Source organism: Nicotiana tabacum, chromosome 5 (genome assembly GCF_000715075.1).
Source record: "Nicotiana tabacum cultivar K326 chromosome 5, ASM71507v2, whole genome shotgun sequence".
NCBI lineage: Eukaryota > Viridiplantae > Streptophyta > Magnoliopsida > Solanales > Solanaceae > Nicotiana > Nicotiana tabacum.
In genome coordinates, this window is record NC_134084.1 from 36,347,162 (window position 1) to 36,367,932 (window position 20,771).

Genomic DNA, 20,771 nt, shown 5'->3' on the forward strand with positions numbered 1-20,771 from the left:
AAGTGGAGGAGGAGTGAATATTCTTTTTTTTTTTAAAAAGTTCGGAAGGTATGTGATGATAAATTCATATATCCGTTCATAACGATTATTTGAATTATTCTATTACGAAGCACAAATTGCTATTGCTACAACAAATTAAGAAAATAATATTAAGATTCACACTACGTACACATTGTTACATTGCGGAAAAATAGATTATTCTTTAGTTATTCTATATATTTAAGAAATCAACTTTTGCATTTGAGAACGTTATATAAGCAGCACTGAGCACACTATCTTTTGCCTAGGAAAACTATCTAGCAATATATGATTGTGAAGGTGTTTGACTAAGATTATAAGTTGGTCCAACTGTCTTATAAATATTTTTTTTGGTTTATTTACGTATTTGATAATCACCTAAAGTACTTATAAGCTAAAATTCGTCAAAAGTCATAAGTTGGTTACCCTCAACTTATGATTTTTCAGTTTATAAGCACTTTTATTTTTATTAAGACTCCTACTATTTTATCCTTACTAATATTTTTCAATTCATAAAATTTACACCCAACTTATGATTATTTTCAACTGATAAACACTTTAGTTTGATCAAAACTCCTACTATTTTATTCTTAATAGTATTTTTTTTTAATTCACAAAATTTTATGCCTAAAATAAACTTCTAACTTCTCTTCATTCAATATTCCTTATTCCTTCTTTTCTTTACGAAGATACTTCTTAATTTAGAATCTTTTAATTTGAGTGTATTTAACAAAAGATATTTTATCGGTACTTTTTTATCAAACACATCAATAACGTTACCATTATATAAAAATACATAACTGCTTATTTTATAAAATCAATTTCAACACTTGAAAAATCTTTTTGCAATACTTCAAGTTCATCAACTATTTACAATTCGTTAAAGTCGAGTCCATTACTCAAATGGTCACTCAACTATCTCAAATTATCTGCTAAAACCACTTTTCTTTCATTTGTAACAACAAAGTCATTTAATTATGTCTATAGCACTCAGAAAGTCACTCAATTAAATTTTTCAAATTTTTGATTGTGAAATACCTATTTACCCTCTAAATTATTAATTTTTTAACTTTTTAAATACTATAATTTTGTTCTCTTTTTAATCTACATTGTGGACTTACCTATAGAATAAATATATTTTATTTATAAAATAAAATATAAAAAATTAGTTTTCAACTCATATAATGACGGAATAATAATATAACTGAGAATAATTTTTAAGAATATATAATGTATATTATAAAAATACCTTTATTTAAATAATTATGTTTATATTATGTCCATGAAAAATATATATATTTTACAACCTTTATTTTCTTTCATTCTAAATTGTGTAAATAATTTTAAAATTTTTGTTGTTAATAATAAAATTATTATTACGAATAAATTATTTTAATTAATTTTTTACTATGCTCATTTTTTTGTTATTCCAGCATTATATATGCTTAAATACTTTTTATTTTTTTAATTTATAAATAAAATTTATCTATTCTATAGGTAAGTCAATAATATAAATTAAAAAAGGAAAATCCATAATATAAAAAAGTTAAAAAATAAAATAAAAAGAAGATAAGTGTTTATAATTTAGAGAGTAAAATAGGTATTTAGCAATCTAAAATTTGAAAAATCTAGTTAAGTGACTTTTTAAGCGCTATAGAAGTAGTTTAGTGACTTTGTTATTACAAACAAAAGAAAAGTGATTTTAGCAGATAATTTGAGATAGTTGAGCGATCATTCGAGTAATAGACTCCGTTAAACTCAAATGGCCTCTATATATGACACACTTATAACTCGTGTGGCAAAAAAACATAGTTGTAGATTCAATAACATTTATAATCTAACGGTATCGGTAAATATCTTTCATACAATAAAACATTGATTTTATGAATATTTTTATAATTATTTTCATATTAGACGAAAATTACTTTTTCCTGCATGTTAGTTCAAATTTCATTGTTCATGTACTTGAAAAACTAATAAATTTACTGTTTTTTTTTTGGTCTGGCTATAAAGTTACATTGTTGATTCACGAAAAGACAAACAAAAGAAAAAGAAAAAAAAAAGTGGACCATTGTCACAAGTTGACATTAGAGGTGATATATCAACAACAGTAACGTATTTTCCGGGAAGCTTTGTGATGTACCTGAAAGAAAATGTCCAATTCAAACCCCCCTTTCCTTCCTTTCCTCCATTGTAACGCACCTCTCTTTCTCTCTCCCTCTCTCAAATTTCATTCTCAATTCTGAACATTAAGTTCCCAAAATTTCAATTCTTTCAGAACAAATATTCGCCATCAAATGCTTTCCCATTTCTCGTAAATGAAATGATCATTCACGAGCTCACTGAAATTATTATTGTTATAGTTTTTGCTTCTTTTATTTAGGTGAAATTATTTAGGTGAAATTATTGAAAATGGATGTAAAAGCGCAACTGAAACGAGGAATATCGAGGCAATTCTCAACAGGATCATTGCGACTGAGCGGGAAATTCAGTTTCAAGAGACAAAATTCATTGGATCCAAAGAGCAAGAACATGAGGTTCAGTTTCGGGAGGCAATCGTCACTTGATCCAATACGGAGGATTCCATCGTTAGAAAATGAGACTACTAATGCAGTGCCGGAGAATTTGGATTCGACGATGCAACTGTTGTTTTTGGCGTGTAAAGGAGACGTGAAAGGCGTGAAGGATTTGTTAGATGAAGATGATGTTGATGTGAATAGCATTGATTTAGATGGAAGGACTGCTCTGCATATTGCTGCGTGTGAAGGACATGTAGAAGTTGTGAAGCTTTTGTTGAGTCGGAAGGCTAATCTTGATGCCCGTGATCGTTGGGGAAGCACGGTACACTTTTCTTTCTTAATTACCCTCTGTCTTAAATTATTAGAAAATGTTAATTACAAGGGATATTGGAATATTTTACCCTTATTTATGTCTTAAGATATGACCTCTCAGTTGAATATTTAGTCGTTATCTCCGTTTTCAAGAACAATTACTATCAAGGTACAATGAGAAAAATATAATTAATTTTGTCTTGAAGTGATAAATAATTTGAGAAAACTATTTTTTTAAATCACGACAGATAATTGAGACGGAGGGAGTACTATTTTTACCATTTTTTGGATCGTAAACTTCTAAATGTTTGATATATTGTCTTTGGTATGACGAAGATTAATACGTCTTTTACTCCATTTTATATGATGGTGTTTGACTTAATGTAAAGTTTAAGAAAAAAAAAAGAAGAAAAATTTAGAACTTGTTGTCTAAATTAAGAACTACATTTGTATCGCTAGAAATATGGAAATGTACTGTTCGTTTTAGGATAGACTAAAAAGGAAATACCATCCGCATAAATTGGGATGGAGAAAAAATTGGATCTTACCTTGAATTATGTAAAATTTAATGTGAAAATATCTTTCTCACTTAGGGGTGTAAGTCATTTTTACTGCTGTTACTCTTATCACTTGTTTCAATCAACATTTGCACGACAATGAACCCGAAATATGATAATATTTTATTTATTTATTTATTGTTGTTTGCTATTCTCCTTGATATATTGTCCCTGATAATTGATGAAATCTTGGTTCAAGTAAATATGGAAAATTGTAACTTTAGATTTATATCGAGGAAATATGAATAAGGGGTGTGGAACAAAGTTTCGATTCTTCAGAAACTTTAGCAACTGTGAATCTATGGGGAACAAAAGTTGGTTTGCCTGGAAAACTATTCTGTTGCTAGTTTCTTCCCTGATTTGTGAATAATCATGAGAAGGACTAGAGGAACTAGAAAATTTTGTTGGCATAAGATGAGAAAGGACTTACTAGGTCTTACAGAATAAAAAAAGGTTCAAGTGGCTTCAACAAATCTTACTTGAGAGGGAAAAATGCAAACCTGTGACATTTACAGACTATATATCTCTTTATTTTTCAATTTTATTTATCTCTTTGCATCTGACAAATACTATTTATAAGTATTCAAATGCATAATGCAGGCTGCAGCTGATGCGAAATACTATGGAAATGTTGAAGTTTACAATATCTTAAAAGCCCGGGGGGCCAAAATCCCGGTAAGTGGGAAGATAATTTTCTGGTTAGAGTGAGTTTTATTGTAATATGGCGCTGAGTATAAGTCATGTTGCTAGAAAACCAGAAACACACCAATGACTGTAGCAAATCCTCGAGAAGTTCCAGAATATGAACTCAATCCACTTGAGCTTCAAATCCGGAAAAGGGATGGAATCTCGAAGGTAAGGTGTATCTAAGATTTCAAAATAAGCAGTGGGACGTTTTAATTTTGATAAATGATAAAAGCATTAAATGCCATGTGTGCAGTATGCGTAGTATAAGAAACTTTCAGAAGTTATAATGGTAAGCTGTTTGATTTTCACTAGAAGAACTGTATACGTTGTAGTAAGGAGTAACCCATGTTCGAAGATGCAGCCTTCCGGTCGTGAACTAAAATTGAAATGGATGGTGCTGCAATTTTTCTACAGAAGAGATTGACTACTGCTGCTATGCCTCGTTCCATACATAACCAGGAGATCATCTTACTACATGTTTATCTAAAATCAGATTTAGTTTATCCTCTTTAACTTCTGATGGTTGCAATGAGCACTTTGTCATAACTCTGAAATTTTAGGTCTACTTTTAAGTATTCAGCTTGTGAATTGGTGAAACTTCTTAATCCAATTATGTCATCAAACATAGCTCATTTGCAGCGAGTTAAGATTCCAACTATCGTAGGAGACCTCACCTCAAATTTCTAACTTTTTGCAAACTTTTGAACATTTATTTCCTGCTTTGCTTCCTGAAGAAAGCTATGAAATATCTGTGGTCACTTGCCTCTCCTCTTGTGTTTTGTGACATAGCCTCTTCATGGATTTCGTGCTTGATTTTGCACAGCTAATTTTCAGTCTTTTCTCAACAACTTCGCTGCAACTTTCTTTTTACTTTTGACAGGGTTCATATCAAGTTGCTAAATGGAATGGGACAAAAGTTTCTGTCAAGATACTTGACAAGGATAGCTATTCAGACCCCGAAACCATGTATGTTGTGAACGTATTTTCAGTTAATCTTCTATTTCACGCCCATAGGCCACTCTGTTCTCTGATTGGGAAATATTCTTCTATTTTGACTTCAGCTAGTAACCATGTTGCCTGATCCTCTGTAACTAGCAAGCTTTGACATGATACATTGATCTGGTTATTAAATTCGCGGTACAGATTTGGTAGATGTTTTATCCAGCTTAGGTTGGTTTTCACATGTTGAAACCGTTTGTTTTCTTCACTTTCACTTGGGTGACATTTCATGTATCCCGTTTGGACTTATTTTCTGTGTCTATACACGAAGCCTAGACTGCTAATATTAACTTTGAGGCTTATTGTTTGAAGGAATCTGGCTAAGAAAACTAGGAAAAGTTTCCTAGTGTTAGTCAACAAGCAATTGTCCAGCAAAAGAAATCAAGACATCTTGGAGTACTTTCATGTTTGATTAAGCAGGCTGTTCCACTAAGTTGCATTCTGTTATAAAACAATCTTGTGGACGAGTTGATGACATCATTATGTGTGCTTAAATCTAACACTGACCTTTATTTACCTATATTGCTGGTACTCTCCAAAAATGCTGAACTTTGGAGGATTCAACATGAACACCGAGGCATTTTTGAAGAATCCGAGCAACGTAGTTATTTACAGTTAATAGGTGGTTCTTTGCTCTTTTATGCTTGGTAGATTGTGAACACGGTATTGGATGGCTTGTAGGTGACTTTATGAAATTTTCATAAGAAAACCAAAATCCCTGAAGAAGCTGGAAATACATCTGTCAAAAATATAGCGGTGCATTTCCTTCTGATCATCCGGTCATAGAGTTTCATTTATGTGAATCCCAATGTATAGCATACTGCAAGGTCTTTATCCATGAATCTTATCCTTTTGAGCATCTAAAGTGATAGAAAGATGAAATTGTGCATCGCAAAAGGAAATCCAGCCTAGTAGATAAATACTCGTTATATTCATATGTTTCTGTAATGCTGGCAGATTTAGCTCATGGAATGCATCTTGGGTTTGTAGTAATATGTAATAAGTTGAGGAATGAGTATCACACCTGGTACTTTTGGTGGCCTTCTTGTTAGGCATTTCCCCAATTTCATCCTAACATTTCCCTAAAACCAGAAATTTGGAATGCATAATTCTATAAGCTTCTTTGAATTTTCTGCACCCTAGTTATGTAGGCTGGGGTTCCTCGAACTCGGGTTGTAGCATAATAGTATAATACATAATAAGTCGATGCTCACATATGTTGTTTGTGACAGCCTCCTTGTGTAGTTTACCTTATTCATCCTAACATTTCTGTGAATTCCAAATTTTGGTTGCATACATACCAAGCTTCTTTGATTTTATTTTACTGCCACTAGCTATGGTCGTCAGTTTGCCGAAAATGAAACTGCGTACACTATCCTTTTTCTGGTGCCTGTCTAATTTAAGAAAAACTTATTATTTTCATTCATGTGTGATTGCCACAAAGTTGCACCCAGACATTGAAGTGATTCAGGGGAGATGCATTATATCCAAGTGCCTTGATTCATGAGAGCGGACAGAACCGCTACTTTAGTTTTACTATATTATAATAAGATCATTTAGACTATCTTCTGAAATATATCTTGGTCTAACGGTTGATGAGAACTTTTTGTAGTTGGGGAGAATTTTTTGGGGTTGAGATCGGACTTCTTAAAGCTGCAGTCTTGTACATAATTCACATTTTTCTCCTTGCAGAACCAATTTTTTCATTATTAGGCCGTGTAGCTTCTCAAATTCTTTTTTTGATGTGTTCTTTTGGCTTCACATTTGGACAAATCACTTTTTGAGTTGTTATTTAGGATTCGTAAATTCTTGTTGTTCAGTAAACTGTTTCTTCTCTTGATATTAATGTGCCTTAAGTCCATATCCTTCGTATGCAGAAATGCTTTCAAACATGAATTAACTTTGCTGGAAAAAGTACGGCATCCTAATGTGGTTCAGTTTGTTGGAGCCGTTACACAAAATATTCCAATGATGATAGTATTAGAGTACCATCCAAGTGTAAGCTCTCTCTATCTCACCTTGTTCCCCACAAAATCCCTTCTTCACTCTATCCACCTAGACACCAAATTTTGTATATTATTATGCATGCATAATATTGAGAAAATATTTTGATCAGCTCTTACATCAATAGTACATTCAATTTTATGTTGCGATCTCTCTCATGATGTGTTTTTCATTCTTATCAATTTTATGCGCTTTACTTATTTCTTGGCTAGGCTTTTCATTTATTGTTGATTTACAGGGTGATTTGGGTAGCTATCTTCAGAAGAAGGGACGTCTTTCTGCTTCTAAGGTTCTAAGATTTGCACTTGATATTGCTAGGCAAGTCTGTTCTCTTTCATGCATACTAAAAAAAAGGCTCTATTAGTACACTCGAGAATTCTTTTGTTATTTTTAATTTTTAATTTTTTATGCTGATAAGACGATCTACTTTCTTTGGCTGCATCCTGGTTATGACATATGATCCTGATTTTCAGGGGCATGAATTATCTTCATGAATGTAAACCAGACCCAATTATCCATTGTCTTTTAATGCCAAAGTAAGGAAACTAAATGCTTTATGATTCTCAGATGTTAAATGATCTTTTTCAGTGCACTCATTGAGATATCTACTTCTTTTAATGTTTGTAATTTTTGTAAGGTGCCAGAAATATTTTGCTGGACAATGGAGGTCTATTGAAAGTTGCAGGATTTGGTTTGATAAGATTGTCAAACATTTCACCTGACAAAGCAAAGTTGGCGCAGCCTCAAGGCATTGACCGTGCAAGTAAATATTTAAATTTGAGAACTAATGCTGTATTTTGTCCCGGGCCCGGGCCTTAGTGGGCCTAACGGGCCGGGCCTCGCGGTCCCGGGCTTCGTGGGCCTAATGGGTGGAACCGGCCCGTGACGGGCCTAAGCCCACATGGTCCTGTGCTTAACGGGCCGGGCTCGTGGGCTTCGCGGGCCTAGCGGGCTTTTTTATATTTTATTTTTAGACAATTTCTTGTAGTATCATGGCTATATTAAAAATATATATGTAGTATATATGTATATCTAATTATTAAAGTGCTTGATGAAAAAGAAAATAACAAAACAATAGTAAAACACTAAATTGTCATGCATAAATATCACTTCTTGAAGTATATTATATTGTATCTTATGTATATATATTCTCTTATATATTTTCTTTTAGTATATATATTGTATCTTATGTATATATGTTCGCATAATATATTTTCTTGTAGTATATATATTGTATATTATGTATATATTGTAGCATAATATATTTTCTTTTAGTATATTATATTGTATCTTATGTATATATATTCTCTTATATATTTTCTTATAGTATATATATTGTATCTTATGTATATATATTCGCATAATATATTTTCTTGTAGTATATATATTGTATCTTATGTATATATTGTAGCATAATATATTTTCTTGTAGTATATTATATTGTATCTTATGTATATATATTCTCTTATATATTTTCTTGTAGTATATATATTGTATCTTATGTATATATATTCGCATAATATATTTAAGAGCTTGGTATATATATTGTATATTATGTATATATATTCGCATAATATATTGTCTTGTAGTATATATATTGTATATTATGTATATATTTTCGCATAATATATTTTCTTGTAGTATATATATTGTATATTATGTATATATTTTCGCATAATATATTTTCTTGTAGTATATTATATTGTATCTTATGTATATATATTCTCTTATATATTTTCTTGTAGTATATATATTGTATATTATGTATATATTGTAGCTTATAAATAATTCTAAGTATAGACAAAGAAATATTGCGAAAAGAAGCTCATGGGTAGAAGCAATAAATTTTATTACCAAAAAATGACATATCTTTCTTAGTCATCCTTCCCCCAATGGAATGAGCACAACAAGGTACTAATACCACCATTAGAAGGAAAAAAACTAAGGAAGATGTGCCAAAATACAAGTTACATATTATTCTATGTATTATCTCTAACAAATCTCATAAATCCTTCAAGGTTCGGAGGAGGTTGCGTTGGTGGTGGTGGAAAAGAAGCTTGTTCATCACCACTTCCGGGCGAAGCCGAATCCTCCGCAAGTTCCGCTATCATTTCTTCATAAGCTTCATCTATCGCCGGTTGTGCTTCTGCAATTCCAAAGTTTCTTCTTTCCGAGCGGATCCAATCTCTAAACAATACTGATTTTTCCAAGCTATCCCTCATAGACGCTCTATGATCACCTATTTGCAGTCTTGCTTGACTGAAAGCGCTCTCTGATGCAACAGTTGAAGCTTGAATTGATAAAATATCCCGAGCCATCCTTGCAAGAACAGGAAAATGTTTTTCCCTTGCCTTCCACCATTCCAAAAGATCAAAAGAGCCGTCTGGATTCTCCTTTTCAAGTCCCTGAGACAAATAAACTTGAAGCTCATTTAGATGTGAAGTTTCATCATAATTTTCACCTTGAGACCCCCTGAACTCCGTCCAAGATTTAAGAGCTTTTAAGCCCGCAACTCTTTTAGAGGATTGTGAGCTAGACGAAGTAGGGGTTGGAATAGTTGGCCTAGCATGCTCTAAGGCAAGTTGATAAGCATTATAAACTGTTTGAGCGTTAATCTTAATTGAAGCTTTTGCATCTGCAAGTGTCGCAATTTCCTCATTTGAAAGATCTAAAGCCTTATAAATATTTGAATACCAAAAATGAGGACCTCCCAATTTCATTGTAGGATTTAGCATTGCAGCAAGACCATAAATAGGAGGGATAGGAAAAAAATATTTTTTAAACTTTTGTTTCATTTCATTTATAGCAAGTTCATAAATATCCCCACCCTCACTAAATTCAACAAACAAATCAGATAGTGCTGCAATATAAACTAAACAGTTTGAAATAGTAGGATAATATTGCCCAGAAAATGCATTTGTTGCAATTTGAAAATGTTCTAAAAAATCTAAAAGAATTTTAACATTAGTCCAATCTTGAGTGGTAAGCATTTCATCATCATCTTCACCACCTACCCGAGAATTAAACGTTGCATTAATTGAGTTTCTATATTCATATGCTACTACTAAACTTTCGTACATACAATTCCATCTAGTCGGGCAAGGTTTAGGAACCTTTCTTTCTCTAAGGCCATATTCATCACATTTTTTAAAATACTCTCTAAGTCTACTTCTACGGTTTGAATAAAAAAGCCAATTAAGAGTCATTCTAACCTTTTCAATTTCTATGTTTAATATTCGCATACCATCACCGACAATTAAATGATAAATATGACAAATACATCTAACATGGAAAATATTAGTAAATGCAGGATTTAGTGTTGTTGTAAGCAGAATTAAATGGGTCGACCGGTGCATCACTTGGGTTATTAAGAGGACTAGTAGGTGTATCATCTAAATTCGGTGCTTGAGTTTCATCATCATCCTCATTTTCCTCATTATTTTCTAAGATGGTTTCATTAGGATAAAGAGCATTCATAATTTCATCATCTAATATATCACCTGGTGCAACATTATGATAAAATTCACTATCGGTAAATTGAAAACAAGGGTGATCACTATCAAGAATTACGGAAGGAGGAGGACGTCTAGGTTGGCGACTACTTTCAACTTGCTTATCTTTTCTAGGTCGGGGAGCCGGGGGAAGGGTAGTTGGTTGGCCACTACTTTCACCGGTTTTATCTTTTCCTTTACCAAACATTTTTTTCAAAGTAAATGCCATATTAATTATAATTATGCAAACTAAACCACACAAAAATATATTCTAAAAACGTAAGAGTTGAAACGAGTTTACCGGATTGCCGAACAACTTCTTGAAAATTGAAAATCGTTGAACACTTGAAAACTTCAATTCAACAACTTCACAATTTTTCACGAAATTTCAACAATAAATTAAGTAATTGTAGTAGAGAGATTGAGAGAGATTGAGAGATATTGAGAGATATTGATGAATTGGTGAATAAAAATGAAAGAATGAGGGGGTATTTATAGTTGAGAAATGGGGAAAAGTGTAATTATATAAAGTTTGGGGTTAAAATAAAGTTTGGGGGCCAAATGGCCATTTTTTTAACTTAAAAACGGTCATATTTTCAGCCCAAACGGCTAGATTTTAAATATGGCCGATGGAGAATTTTTTTTTTTATTTAAAAAAATAGCCGTTGGGCCCGCCAGGCCCGCCTGCCGGTCCCGGGCTAAACGGTCCCGGGATCGTGGGCTCAACCTTGAAGACCAGCCCGTGACGGGCTCAGGAGGCCCACCAAGACCGGCCCACCTAGGACCGGCCCACCAGGCCCGTTAGGACCGCGGGCCCGGTCCGGTCCGGTTCAGGCCCGGCCCACCGAGCAGCATTATTGAGAACACATAATTTAATCAAAATAATAGGCAGAAAAAGAGCCTTCTAGTTTGATATTAGTGTCCGCTGTAAAAACTTCAGGTGATGGACTTAAATGTATTCTTATTTCATGACAGGAGGAACTGTAATTGCAACGCAATTGTTGACTATTACATTCTCTTTCTTGTTACTTGTAGGTCCCTATACAGCACCTGAGATTTATAAAGATGAAATATTTGATAGAAGTGTGGATGTATATGCTTTTGGAGTATTACTTTATGAGGTACCAATTCAATTTCAGATCATTTAACTTATGGTTGCATTTCTTTTTGCTGCATAATTATTTTAGCTAATCGGAACATCACTGTATGTAATAGAATTCAAACATTCTTCTTTTGCTTGTATTTCTTTTCTATTTTGTTTTCAGAAAACTCTAGTCAATTCTGCCGACCTAATACAAACTATTTTAGATTCCTTGTTTTTGGAACACTTTGTGACATGAATGATTTAGTTTACTCTGAGTTTTAGTTAAACTTTGTTGGGTATAGATGATGGAGGGAACACCACCTTTTCATCCCAAATCACCTGAAGAGGCTGCTAGATTGATGTGCAAAGAGGGTAAAAGACCATCATTCAAGTCAAAATCTAAGTATCCGCCGGACCTTAAAGAGTAAGCCCAGCTGTTAATTTTTCTTTTAAATACTCGGATGCATCTGGTCTTTTGCAGTTTGTATGGAGTTATAGAGTAGCAACATCATGTACTAATCAGTACTTCTAATCAGTGGCATAGGCCACACTATGCCAAGGGTGGTAACAACACCCTTCACCGAATAAAAATACTATGTATATAGGTCAAATATTACTTTATATGGCTATATATTATATTTTGAGCACCTTAATACATTTGAGCGAGGTAATCCAGCAGTCCAAGGTGTTTAAAGTGAGGTGTTGGTCACGGGCTTGAATCCCTGTCCAAACATTTTTATCTGCTCATTTTGTTTGCCAAAACAAAATGGAGACCACTATGTGTGGTCTATTTGACTCTTTTTCAATCTGAAAGAATTCCTAATAAATAACTCTTAAAACACAAAGTCTGTGTATTTATACAAACAACTACTCTTAAAAGTTGTTTCTTAAACAAATTTTATAATTTAGAAGTCAAGCTTTACAAAAAATTCTTCACAAAATTCCTTTACATACTACAGACCCTCTCGACTCTTCTATGCTTACTTTTTATTAGTAAAATTTCTTTTGTTGTCTTGTTTTATGTTAGGTTTGATTAATAAAATTATCGTTCTATTACAAGTGTTTTAATTGTTTAACTAAATGTTGTGTGGTTTGATTTAAAATTTTCGGTGCACCCATTCATAAAAATAAAATAAAAAGATTGTCGACTTTCTTAAAGTTTGAATACCCTTGGCGAGATTCTTGGCTACAGCACTGCTTCTAAAGCATATGACTTTTTGCAAAAGAATTCAGAAAAGGATTGTTCTTTGCTGTTTTGTTTTACGGAAGTAATGTGTAGGTTTTTTTCGGCTTCTGGGGTGGGTCCTATCTGATTGCTTAGTCCAGTATTATGTTACGTCCGCTTATCTTACTCCAATTTGACTACTTTTCCTACCAGAGCTTTTTGAAGTTCTTGGGCATTTCATTCTGGATGATGATTCATTTTCCTGTGTTCATCTATCTGATGATAAGATGCCCAGCTTTATATTGTGCATTGCCTTATTTTATATTTCCTTATATTTTATGAATCGTAAAGTGTATAACAACAAGATTTTGCACAATCTGGCCGTCTTCCCTCACCATCATCTGACACTAACAAGGCTCTTGTATCTCATTGTTTTTTTTAATCTTATTACTTTAGCATAAGTTCAGTGGTGATTTTTGTGTTTCTCTTACTCACTTTACTGGATATCTAGGTTGATTGAAGAATGTTGGCATCTAGATTCTTTTGTTCGGCCGACATTTTCAGAGATAATTGTGCGCATGGATAAAATTGTTGCAAACTGCTCGAAACATGGATGGTTGAAAGATACTTTAAAGCTTCCCTGGTAATGCTTCCAATACACAACTTTGCATATTCTGCATCTTTATCTTTTCAGTTGTTTACTTTATGTAAAGGTCCTCTGACCTAGAAGAAAAGATTCAGCACCATAGATAACTTCTGCTAGAATTGAAATTGCTTTCTTTTATGGTGTTACTGTTGCGGAAGCCAAATGTATATAGTGTGAATAAGTCACAACTATTATACCAAAAATTATGACATCCACCAAATAATAAATAAGACAATAAAACAACAATAAAAGGAACACCAGAATTTACGAGGTTCGGCTAATTTTGCCTACTCCTCGGACACAACCAATATTTTATTCCACTCCAAAAATACAAGTGAAATGATACTAAAGAGAGAAGATACAAATGCCTTAAACAGATGAGAAGGCAAATGAGAGGTGTATTTAAATCCTAAACATTAAACCTTCTTTTATAGGGGGAAAATCCCCCCCAAACTCAACTCCCAACCGATGTGGGACTTTGGCATTTTGCCAAACTTCAACAAATCTCCACCTTGGCAAAATTTCACATCTTCAATTCTCTCTCAATAACAAATTTTGTTGTGTCTTCATCTTCAATCTTCAGTGTTCAACAATGTTGATCAAATCCAAACAATGTTGAAACTTGATCGCAGTCACCACCTTTGTCAGCATATCAGCAGGATTCTCCGTAGTATGAATTTTCTTCACCGTGACTCCTCCTTCTTCTATGATTTCTCGTACGAAATGATACCGAACATCAATATGTTTCGTCCTTGCATGATAAACTTGGTTCTTCGCTAATTGAATAGCACTTTGACTATCACAAAAAATTGTGATACCTTTTTGTTCAACACCAAGCTCCTTTAGCAATCCTTGAAGCCAAATTGCCTCCTTCACAGCCTCTGTAATAGCCATGTATTCTGCCTCTGTTGTAGACAAAGCAACTGTTGACTGCAAAGTAGACTTCCAACTAACTGGTGCCTTTGCAAAAGTAAACACATAACCAGTAGTTGATCTTCGTGTGTCCAGATCACTCGCAAAATCTGAGTCACAATATCCAACTACAGACTGATTGTCTTCCTGCTCAAAAACTAACCCGACATCTACAGTATTATGAATATACCGTAGAATCCACTTCACAGCTTGCCAATGCTCCTTCCCTGGATTGTGCATATATCTGCTAATAACTCCAACAGCTTGTGAAATGTCAGGCCTTGTGCAAACCATTGCATACATCAAGCTACCAACAACATTTGCGTATGGTAACTTTGACATATACTCTCGTTCAGCTTCATCCATTGGCGACATAGTAGTACTTAGCTTAAAATGGGAAGCAAGTGGAGTACTAACTGGCTTAGTCTTGTCATCTATGCCAAAACGTTGAAGTACTCTCTTCAAATATTCCTTTTGAGATAAACAGAGTTTCTTTGAACGTCTATCTCTAATTATCTCCATGCCAAGAATTTTCTTTGCCTCACCCAAATCCTTCATCTCAAACTCCTTCTTCAGTTGAATCTTCAACTTATCAATTTCTTCCGAATTATTGGAAGCTATCAACATATCATCAACATATAGGAGAAGATATACAAAAGAACCATCTTTAAGCTTGTGCAAATACACACAATGATCGTATTTGCTTCTCTTGTACCCTTGCCGCAACATAAACTCGTCAAATCGCTTGTACCATTGTCTAGAAGATTGTTTCAATCCGTACAACGATTTTTCAAGTTTGCACACCATATTTTCTTTTCCAGCAACTTTGAATTCTTCTGGCTGAGTCATGTAGATTTCCTCCTCCAAGTTTCCATGTAAAAACGCAGTTTTTACATCCATCTGAACTAGTTCCAAATCCAATTGTGCTACCAAAGCCAACATAATTCTAATGGAGGAATGTTTTACAACTGGAGAAAACACTTCATTGTAATCAATTCCCTCCTTTTGAGCATATCCTTTGGCCACCAATCTTGCTTTGTAGCGAACATCTACTTGGTTAGGAAATCCTTCCTTCTTTGCAAATACCCATTTGCACCCAATTGCTTTCTTTCCCTTCGGGAGATTGGCCAATCTCCATGTATGATTCTGATTAAGGGACTGTATTTCATCATTCATGGCAATCCTCCACTTATCTTCTTCTGAACTTTGGACAGCATCTTTATAAGTGGTAGAAACATCATCAGCTACAATTGAGGTTGCACAAGCAACTGTCTCTATGAGACGAACAGGTTTCGTTATTGTTCTTTTTGGTCTGCTGGTTGCTATTGATTCAAGTTGTTGTTGAGGTTCCTGAGTTGGAATCTCCTCTACTGGCTCTCCTTCCAGAGGGTAATCTTCATTTGTTTCCTCCTCTGCTTCTTGTGTAGGAAAAATAAATTTTCCCTCAAACTCCACCTGCTTAGAAGCACCTTCATTTTGTTTGGTATCTTCTGTTACCTTATTTACCATAGCAAATTCATCAAAGATAACATCCCTGCTGAATATTACTTTCTTTGTCATAGGACACCATAAGCGATATCCTTTGACTCCAGAAGTAATTCCCATAAAAATAGCCTTCTTTGCCCTTGGATCCAATTTTGACTCTGTCACATGGTAATATGCAGTTGAGTCAAACACGTGCAAAGAGTCATAATCTACAGCAGGCTTTCCATACCATTTTTCAAATGGTGGCTTGCCATCAATAGCAGCAGATGGTAGACGATTAATGAGGTGGCATGCATATGTAATTGCCTCAGCCCAAAATTCTTTGCCCAAGCCAGCATTGGACAACATACACCGTACCTTCTCCAGCAAGGTCCGGTTCATACGTTCTGCCACTCCATTCTGTTGTGGTGTATGTCTGACAGTGAAGTGTCGGACGATGCCATCATTTTGACAAACCTTATTGAAACGATCATTTTTGTATTCACCTCCATTGTCTGTGCGAATACACTTGATCCTCTTGCCTGTTTGATTCTCCACCATCGTCTTCCATTTGAGAAAAATTCCCAACACTTCATCTTTGCTCTTCATTGTATACACCCATACTCTTCGGGAAAAATCATCAACAAAGGTTACAAAATAGTGCTTCCCACCCAATGAAGGTGTTTTGGAAGGACCCCAAACATCAGAGTATACATAATCCAAAATGCCTTTAGTATTATGGATCGTTGTACCAAATTTAACCCTTGTCTGTTTCCCTTTAACACAATGCTCACAAAACTCCAAGTTGCAAGACTTTACTCCTTTTAACAATCCTTGATCTGATAGAGTTTTCAAGGATTTTCCTCCAGCATGTCCCAAGCGCATGTGTCATAGCTTGGTTGCTTCTGCCTCTTTGTCGTCACTGGATGTCACTGTCGCTGTCCCAATAACTGTACTGCCACGATAGCGGTACATATTATTATTCTTCCGATTAGCCTTCATTACCACTAGTGTACCGGAGCATACTCTCATCACTCCATTTTCTGCAATGATTTTGAACCCTTTTGATTCTAGGGCTCCCACAGAGATGAGATTCTTCTTCAAATCCGGTACATATCGAACATCTGTTAATGTTCTGATCATTCCATCATGGTTCCTTAATCGTATTGAACCAATGTCATATGAGGTAAGAGGGCTGTTATCCGCTGTGTGGATGACTCCATATTCTCCTTCTTGAAATTCCACGAATCAGTCCCTGTTGGGACACATATGATAGCTACAAGCCGAGTCCATCAACCATATGTCTGATGATGTTGATGACTCTGTTGTAACTAATGAGAAGTCTGAATCATCACAATCAGCTACATTTGAATCCATAATGGCCTTTCCATTGTTATGTTTGGCCTTATTCTTCAACTTCGGACAGTCTTTCTTCCAGTGCCCTTTTTCTCGACAAAAGGCACATTCATCTTTGCTGGGTCTGGATCTTGACTTGGATCTTCCTTTCTTTGTCCTCGTTTGATTTTGAGGACGACCCCTCACAAATAGTGCTTCTCCTTCTCCGCCCTTCTGTTTTTCTCGCTTTCTTTGTTCAAAGTTGTACAAAGCCGAACAAACTTCTCTAAGAGAAACTTCGTCATTTCCATGGAGTAGAGTAGTTTCAAGGTGCTCGTACTCATCAGGAAGTAACGCCAACAACATCAAGGCCAAGTCACCATCATCATAAGTTGTATCCATATTTTGCAAATCTGTGACCAACTTATTGAAACTGGTGATATGTTCATTCATCGTGGTACCAGGAACATAGGTGAAGTGAAACGGTCTCTTCTTCATGTACAATTTATTTTGACTATTTTTCTTCAAAAATTTATCCTCCAGTGCTTTCCATAATTTACTTGCAGAAGTTTCCTTTGTGTATGGATATTTCTGCTCTCTAGCAAGGAAGGATCGAATGGTACCGTAAGCAACACGGTTGATAATTTTCCAATCTTCTTCTCCAATAACATCTGGTCTTTTTTCTTCAATGGCAAGATCTAGCCCTTGTTGAAAAAGGACATCTAGAACCTCGCCTTGCCACATCCCAAAATGCCCGGACCCGTCAAAAATTTCTACCGCAAATTTCGCATTTGACACAATTCTTGTCATAAGCGAAGATGTCAATGATGACGTATTGTTGACACTTGATGTAGATTCTTCTTGTTTATTGTCTCCCATATTTGACACAAATATTATTTAATAGCTGACGACACAAATCAAGATTATTTCCTTTCTGATGTAGAAGATCAGACTAAGCTGCAACCACAGAGCATACTCAGACAGAACCTTGACTCAGTTACCAAGATAAATCTTTTCTGATGTGGAAGATCAGACTATGCTGCAACCACAGAGCATACTTAGACAGTACCTTGGCTCTGATACCAATTGTTGCGGAAGCCAAATGTATATAGTGTGAATAAGTCACAACTACTATACCAAAAATTATGACAGCCACCAAATAATAAATAAGACAATAAAGCAACAATAAAAGGAACACCAGAATTTACGAGGTTCGGCTAATTTTGCCTACTCCTCGGACACAACCAATATTTTATTCCACTCCAAAAATACAAGTGAAATGATACTAAAGAGAGAAGATACAAATGCCTTAAACAGATGAGAAGGCAAATGAGAGGTGTATTTAAATCCTAAACATTAGACCTTCTTTTATAGGGGGAAAATCCCCCCAAACTCAACTCCCAACCGATGTGGGACTTTGGCATTTTGCCAAACTTCAACAGTTACAACCGTTAGATTTTTGACATTCACACACTCTTTCTCTTTCTCTTTCCCTCAGTCTGGTTTTTAAATTAACTGTAACAATGTAAACCGGCAAACTTATCCATGCAAAACACATTACTGACTTGAGTGCCGGCAAGTTATAAGTAGTTTGATGAAGCTGTATATTCGAGTAGTCTTTTACCTAACTTTTAAAAGTATCATATGATATAAAGTCTGTTTTTCTAAATGGACTTGCATTATCAAGCGCGTCGCCGTTCTAATATCAAGTTCTCTGCAGAAGTTGTGTCAATGTTAAACTTGGCCTAAGTATGCATGTTTATTTTTCTTTTCCATTTCTGAGTGCAATATTTTGTGACAACACAATAGAGGTAGATAACAGGGAACATGTCATATATGAATTTCTTGGTGCAGGTTATAGAGTGCAAATAATTGAGATGCAGTCATGAAGAATATTTACCAAGATTCTTGTGGTATAATGTGAATGTATGGCAAATTATGCTATCATACTAAGCCCTCTGCTCTCTTGGGTGAGTGATTGGAACAAGAATTAAAACTTCAGGCACAATGCTTCTCTAGTTTTGAGTAACTGGAGTTCTGATTAAGTTGGAACTCTGATTGTATCACTTCTTCCACGAGCCACTGATAACACTGTGTTTTTCATTCTCAATTTTTTAAATCTATATTGTAATTATTATACTATAAACAACATATTTGCTCTGTATAATCAATATATCTTTGAATTATAATTCATGGAAAACAAATTAAAATGTTCACAAAAGAAGAATAATAAACCAACAAAAAAGGAAAGGGTCATTTCAACAAGCACGTATTGGCTCAAATAAGAACAAGACTTAAACGTAAATGAACAAATTACAAGCAAGATAAATTCTAGCTTATCCTATAAATCAAATCAACGCGCGATGGCTTCTAAGATATACAGTTTTCGGAAAATTAAAACCGTATAAAAAGGCTGACATAGGCCTCAATCAAAATAACCAAAAAAGTAAATAAATAATCCAGATTCAACACCTTGTTCAATTCTCTACCATTAAGTCATTTAAGAGAAATGCTGTTAAGTGGAAGGATTTAGCCAAACGATCAATATCTGAAGGTGGAAGTTCTCGTTAGAATATTATAGAATTCAGTTCGAAAGGCACATCAAACATTCATTAGGCTTAGACTTGGTCTGAATCAATTACTAATAATAAAAGTTTACCAGTTTAATCATTGGCTCATTGCCTCTTATAGTATTTGGTTTGGTTGTATAATTCAAGCTTTCAAGTAACTTTGGCCAAACAATGTATATATTGCATTAGTTTGAGTTCTAGAATAAGCAATTTTACCTTATCTCACTGCATAATGCTTAAATGATTCGTAAAATAAAAGAAGAAACATAAAATGACTGAGTTGGTATATTCTTGTAAATTTGTTAAGTAAGACGAGTGACTCAATGACATTTCTCGATTCACAAGATAATATTTACATAAAATTAAGAGAATAATTAGTGTATACGGTCAAAATCGGGCTTGCCTTTTTTGTGACTAATCGAGACTGGAATATGATAGGTCAAGGTTCGACCTCGTGTTATATCGAACCATGATGCAAAGTTAGATTCGAGATCGGTCAAGATCGAGACCGATAACGATCGAGATCGGCCAAGATCGAGACCGAGCAAGACATAGATCGAGCAAGATCGAGGAAGCTTACCGAGGCAAATAACGGAAAGCCGAAATATCTGCAATCGTGCGAGGATCACAGCGAAAATCCCGGCACGTATCACAAAGAGGCCGATTAATTAGCTAATCATGAGATATCTTACCTCATACAGAATTGTATCAAGAGTAGGACTCCCCTACTATATAAAGGGGGTCTGATCATTTTGTAAGACACATTATATTTACGTAATACAAAGCAATATAATATTATTTCCTAGCTTTCATTATCTTGTTACTCTGTTCATAAGTCAGTTGAAACATCTTTTGGTTCAAGGGTGACTGAACTCGAGGGCCAAGGCTATTCAATTTGTGTGGTTTGCATTTATTCTTTTATTGTCAATTTCAATATTAATTTATTCTTCTAATTTGTACCAAGTTATATCACGTATCCTTAAAACTGCGTATAAATTCAATTGTTAT

At 34.5% G+C, this 20,771-nt stretch overlaps 1 protein-coding gene across 2 annotated transcripts; it reads left to right on the forward strand.

Moving 5' to 3' along the window:
- Positions 1–2,056: 2,056 nt before the first annotated feature.
- On the forward strand, positions 2,057–19,384 carry LOC107782930 (integrin-linked protein kinase 1-like). 2 transcript variants are annotated; one of them, XM_075253482.1, is made up of 12 exons: positions 2,057–2,859; positions 4,007–4,081; positions 4,157–4,261; positions 4,974–5,059; positions 6,970–7,090; positions 7,335–7,414; positions 7,570–7,632; positions 7,741–7,859; positions 11,623–11,708; positions 11,974–12,095; positions 13,348–13,479; positions 19,048–19,384. In XM_075253482.1, exons 1-12 carry the CDS (start codon positions 2,431–2,433, stop codon positions 19,052–19,054), a joined length of 1,425 nt encoding a protein of 474 aa, XP_075109583.1. In that variant the 5' UTR covers positions 2,057–2,430; the 3' UTR covers positions 19,055–19,384. The 2 variants fall into 2 exon arrangements, with proteins under 2 accessions (XP_075109583.1, XP_075109584.1); XM_075253483.1 differs by lacking the exon at positions 4,157–4,261 and having other exon boundaries at positions 2,075–2,859.
- Positions 19,385–20,771: the final 1,387 nt, after the last annotated feature.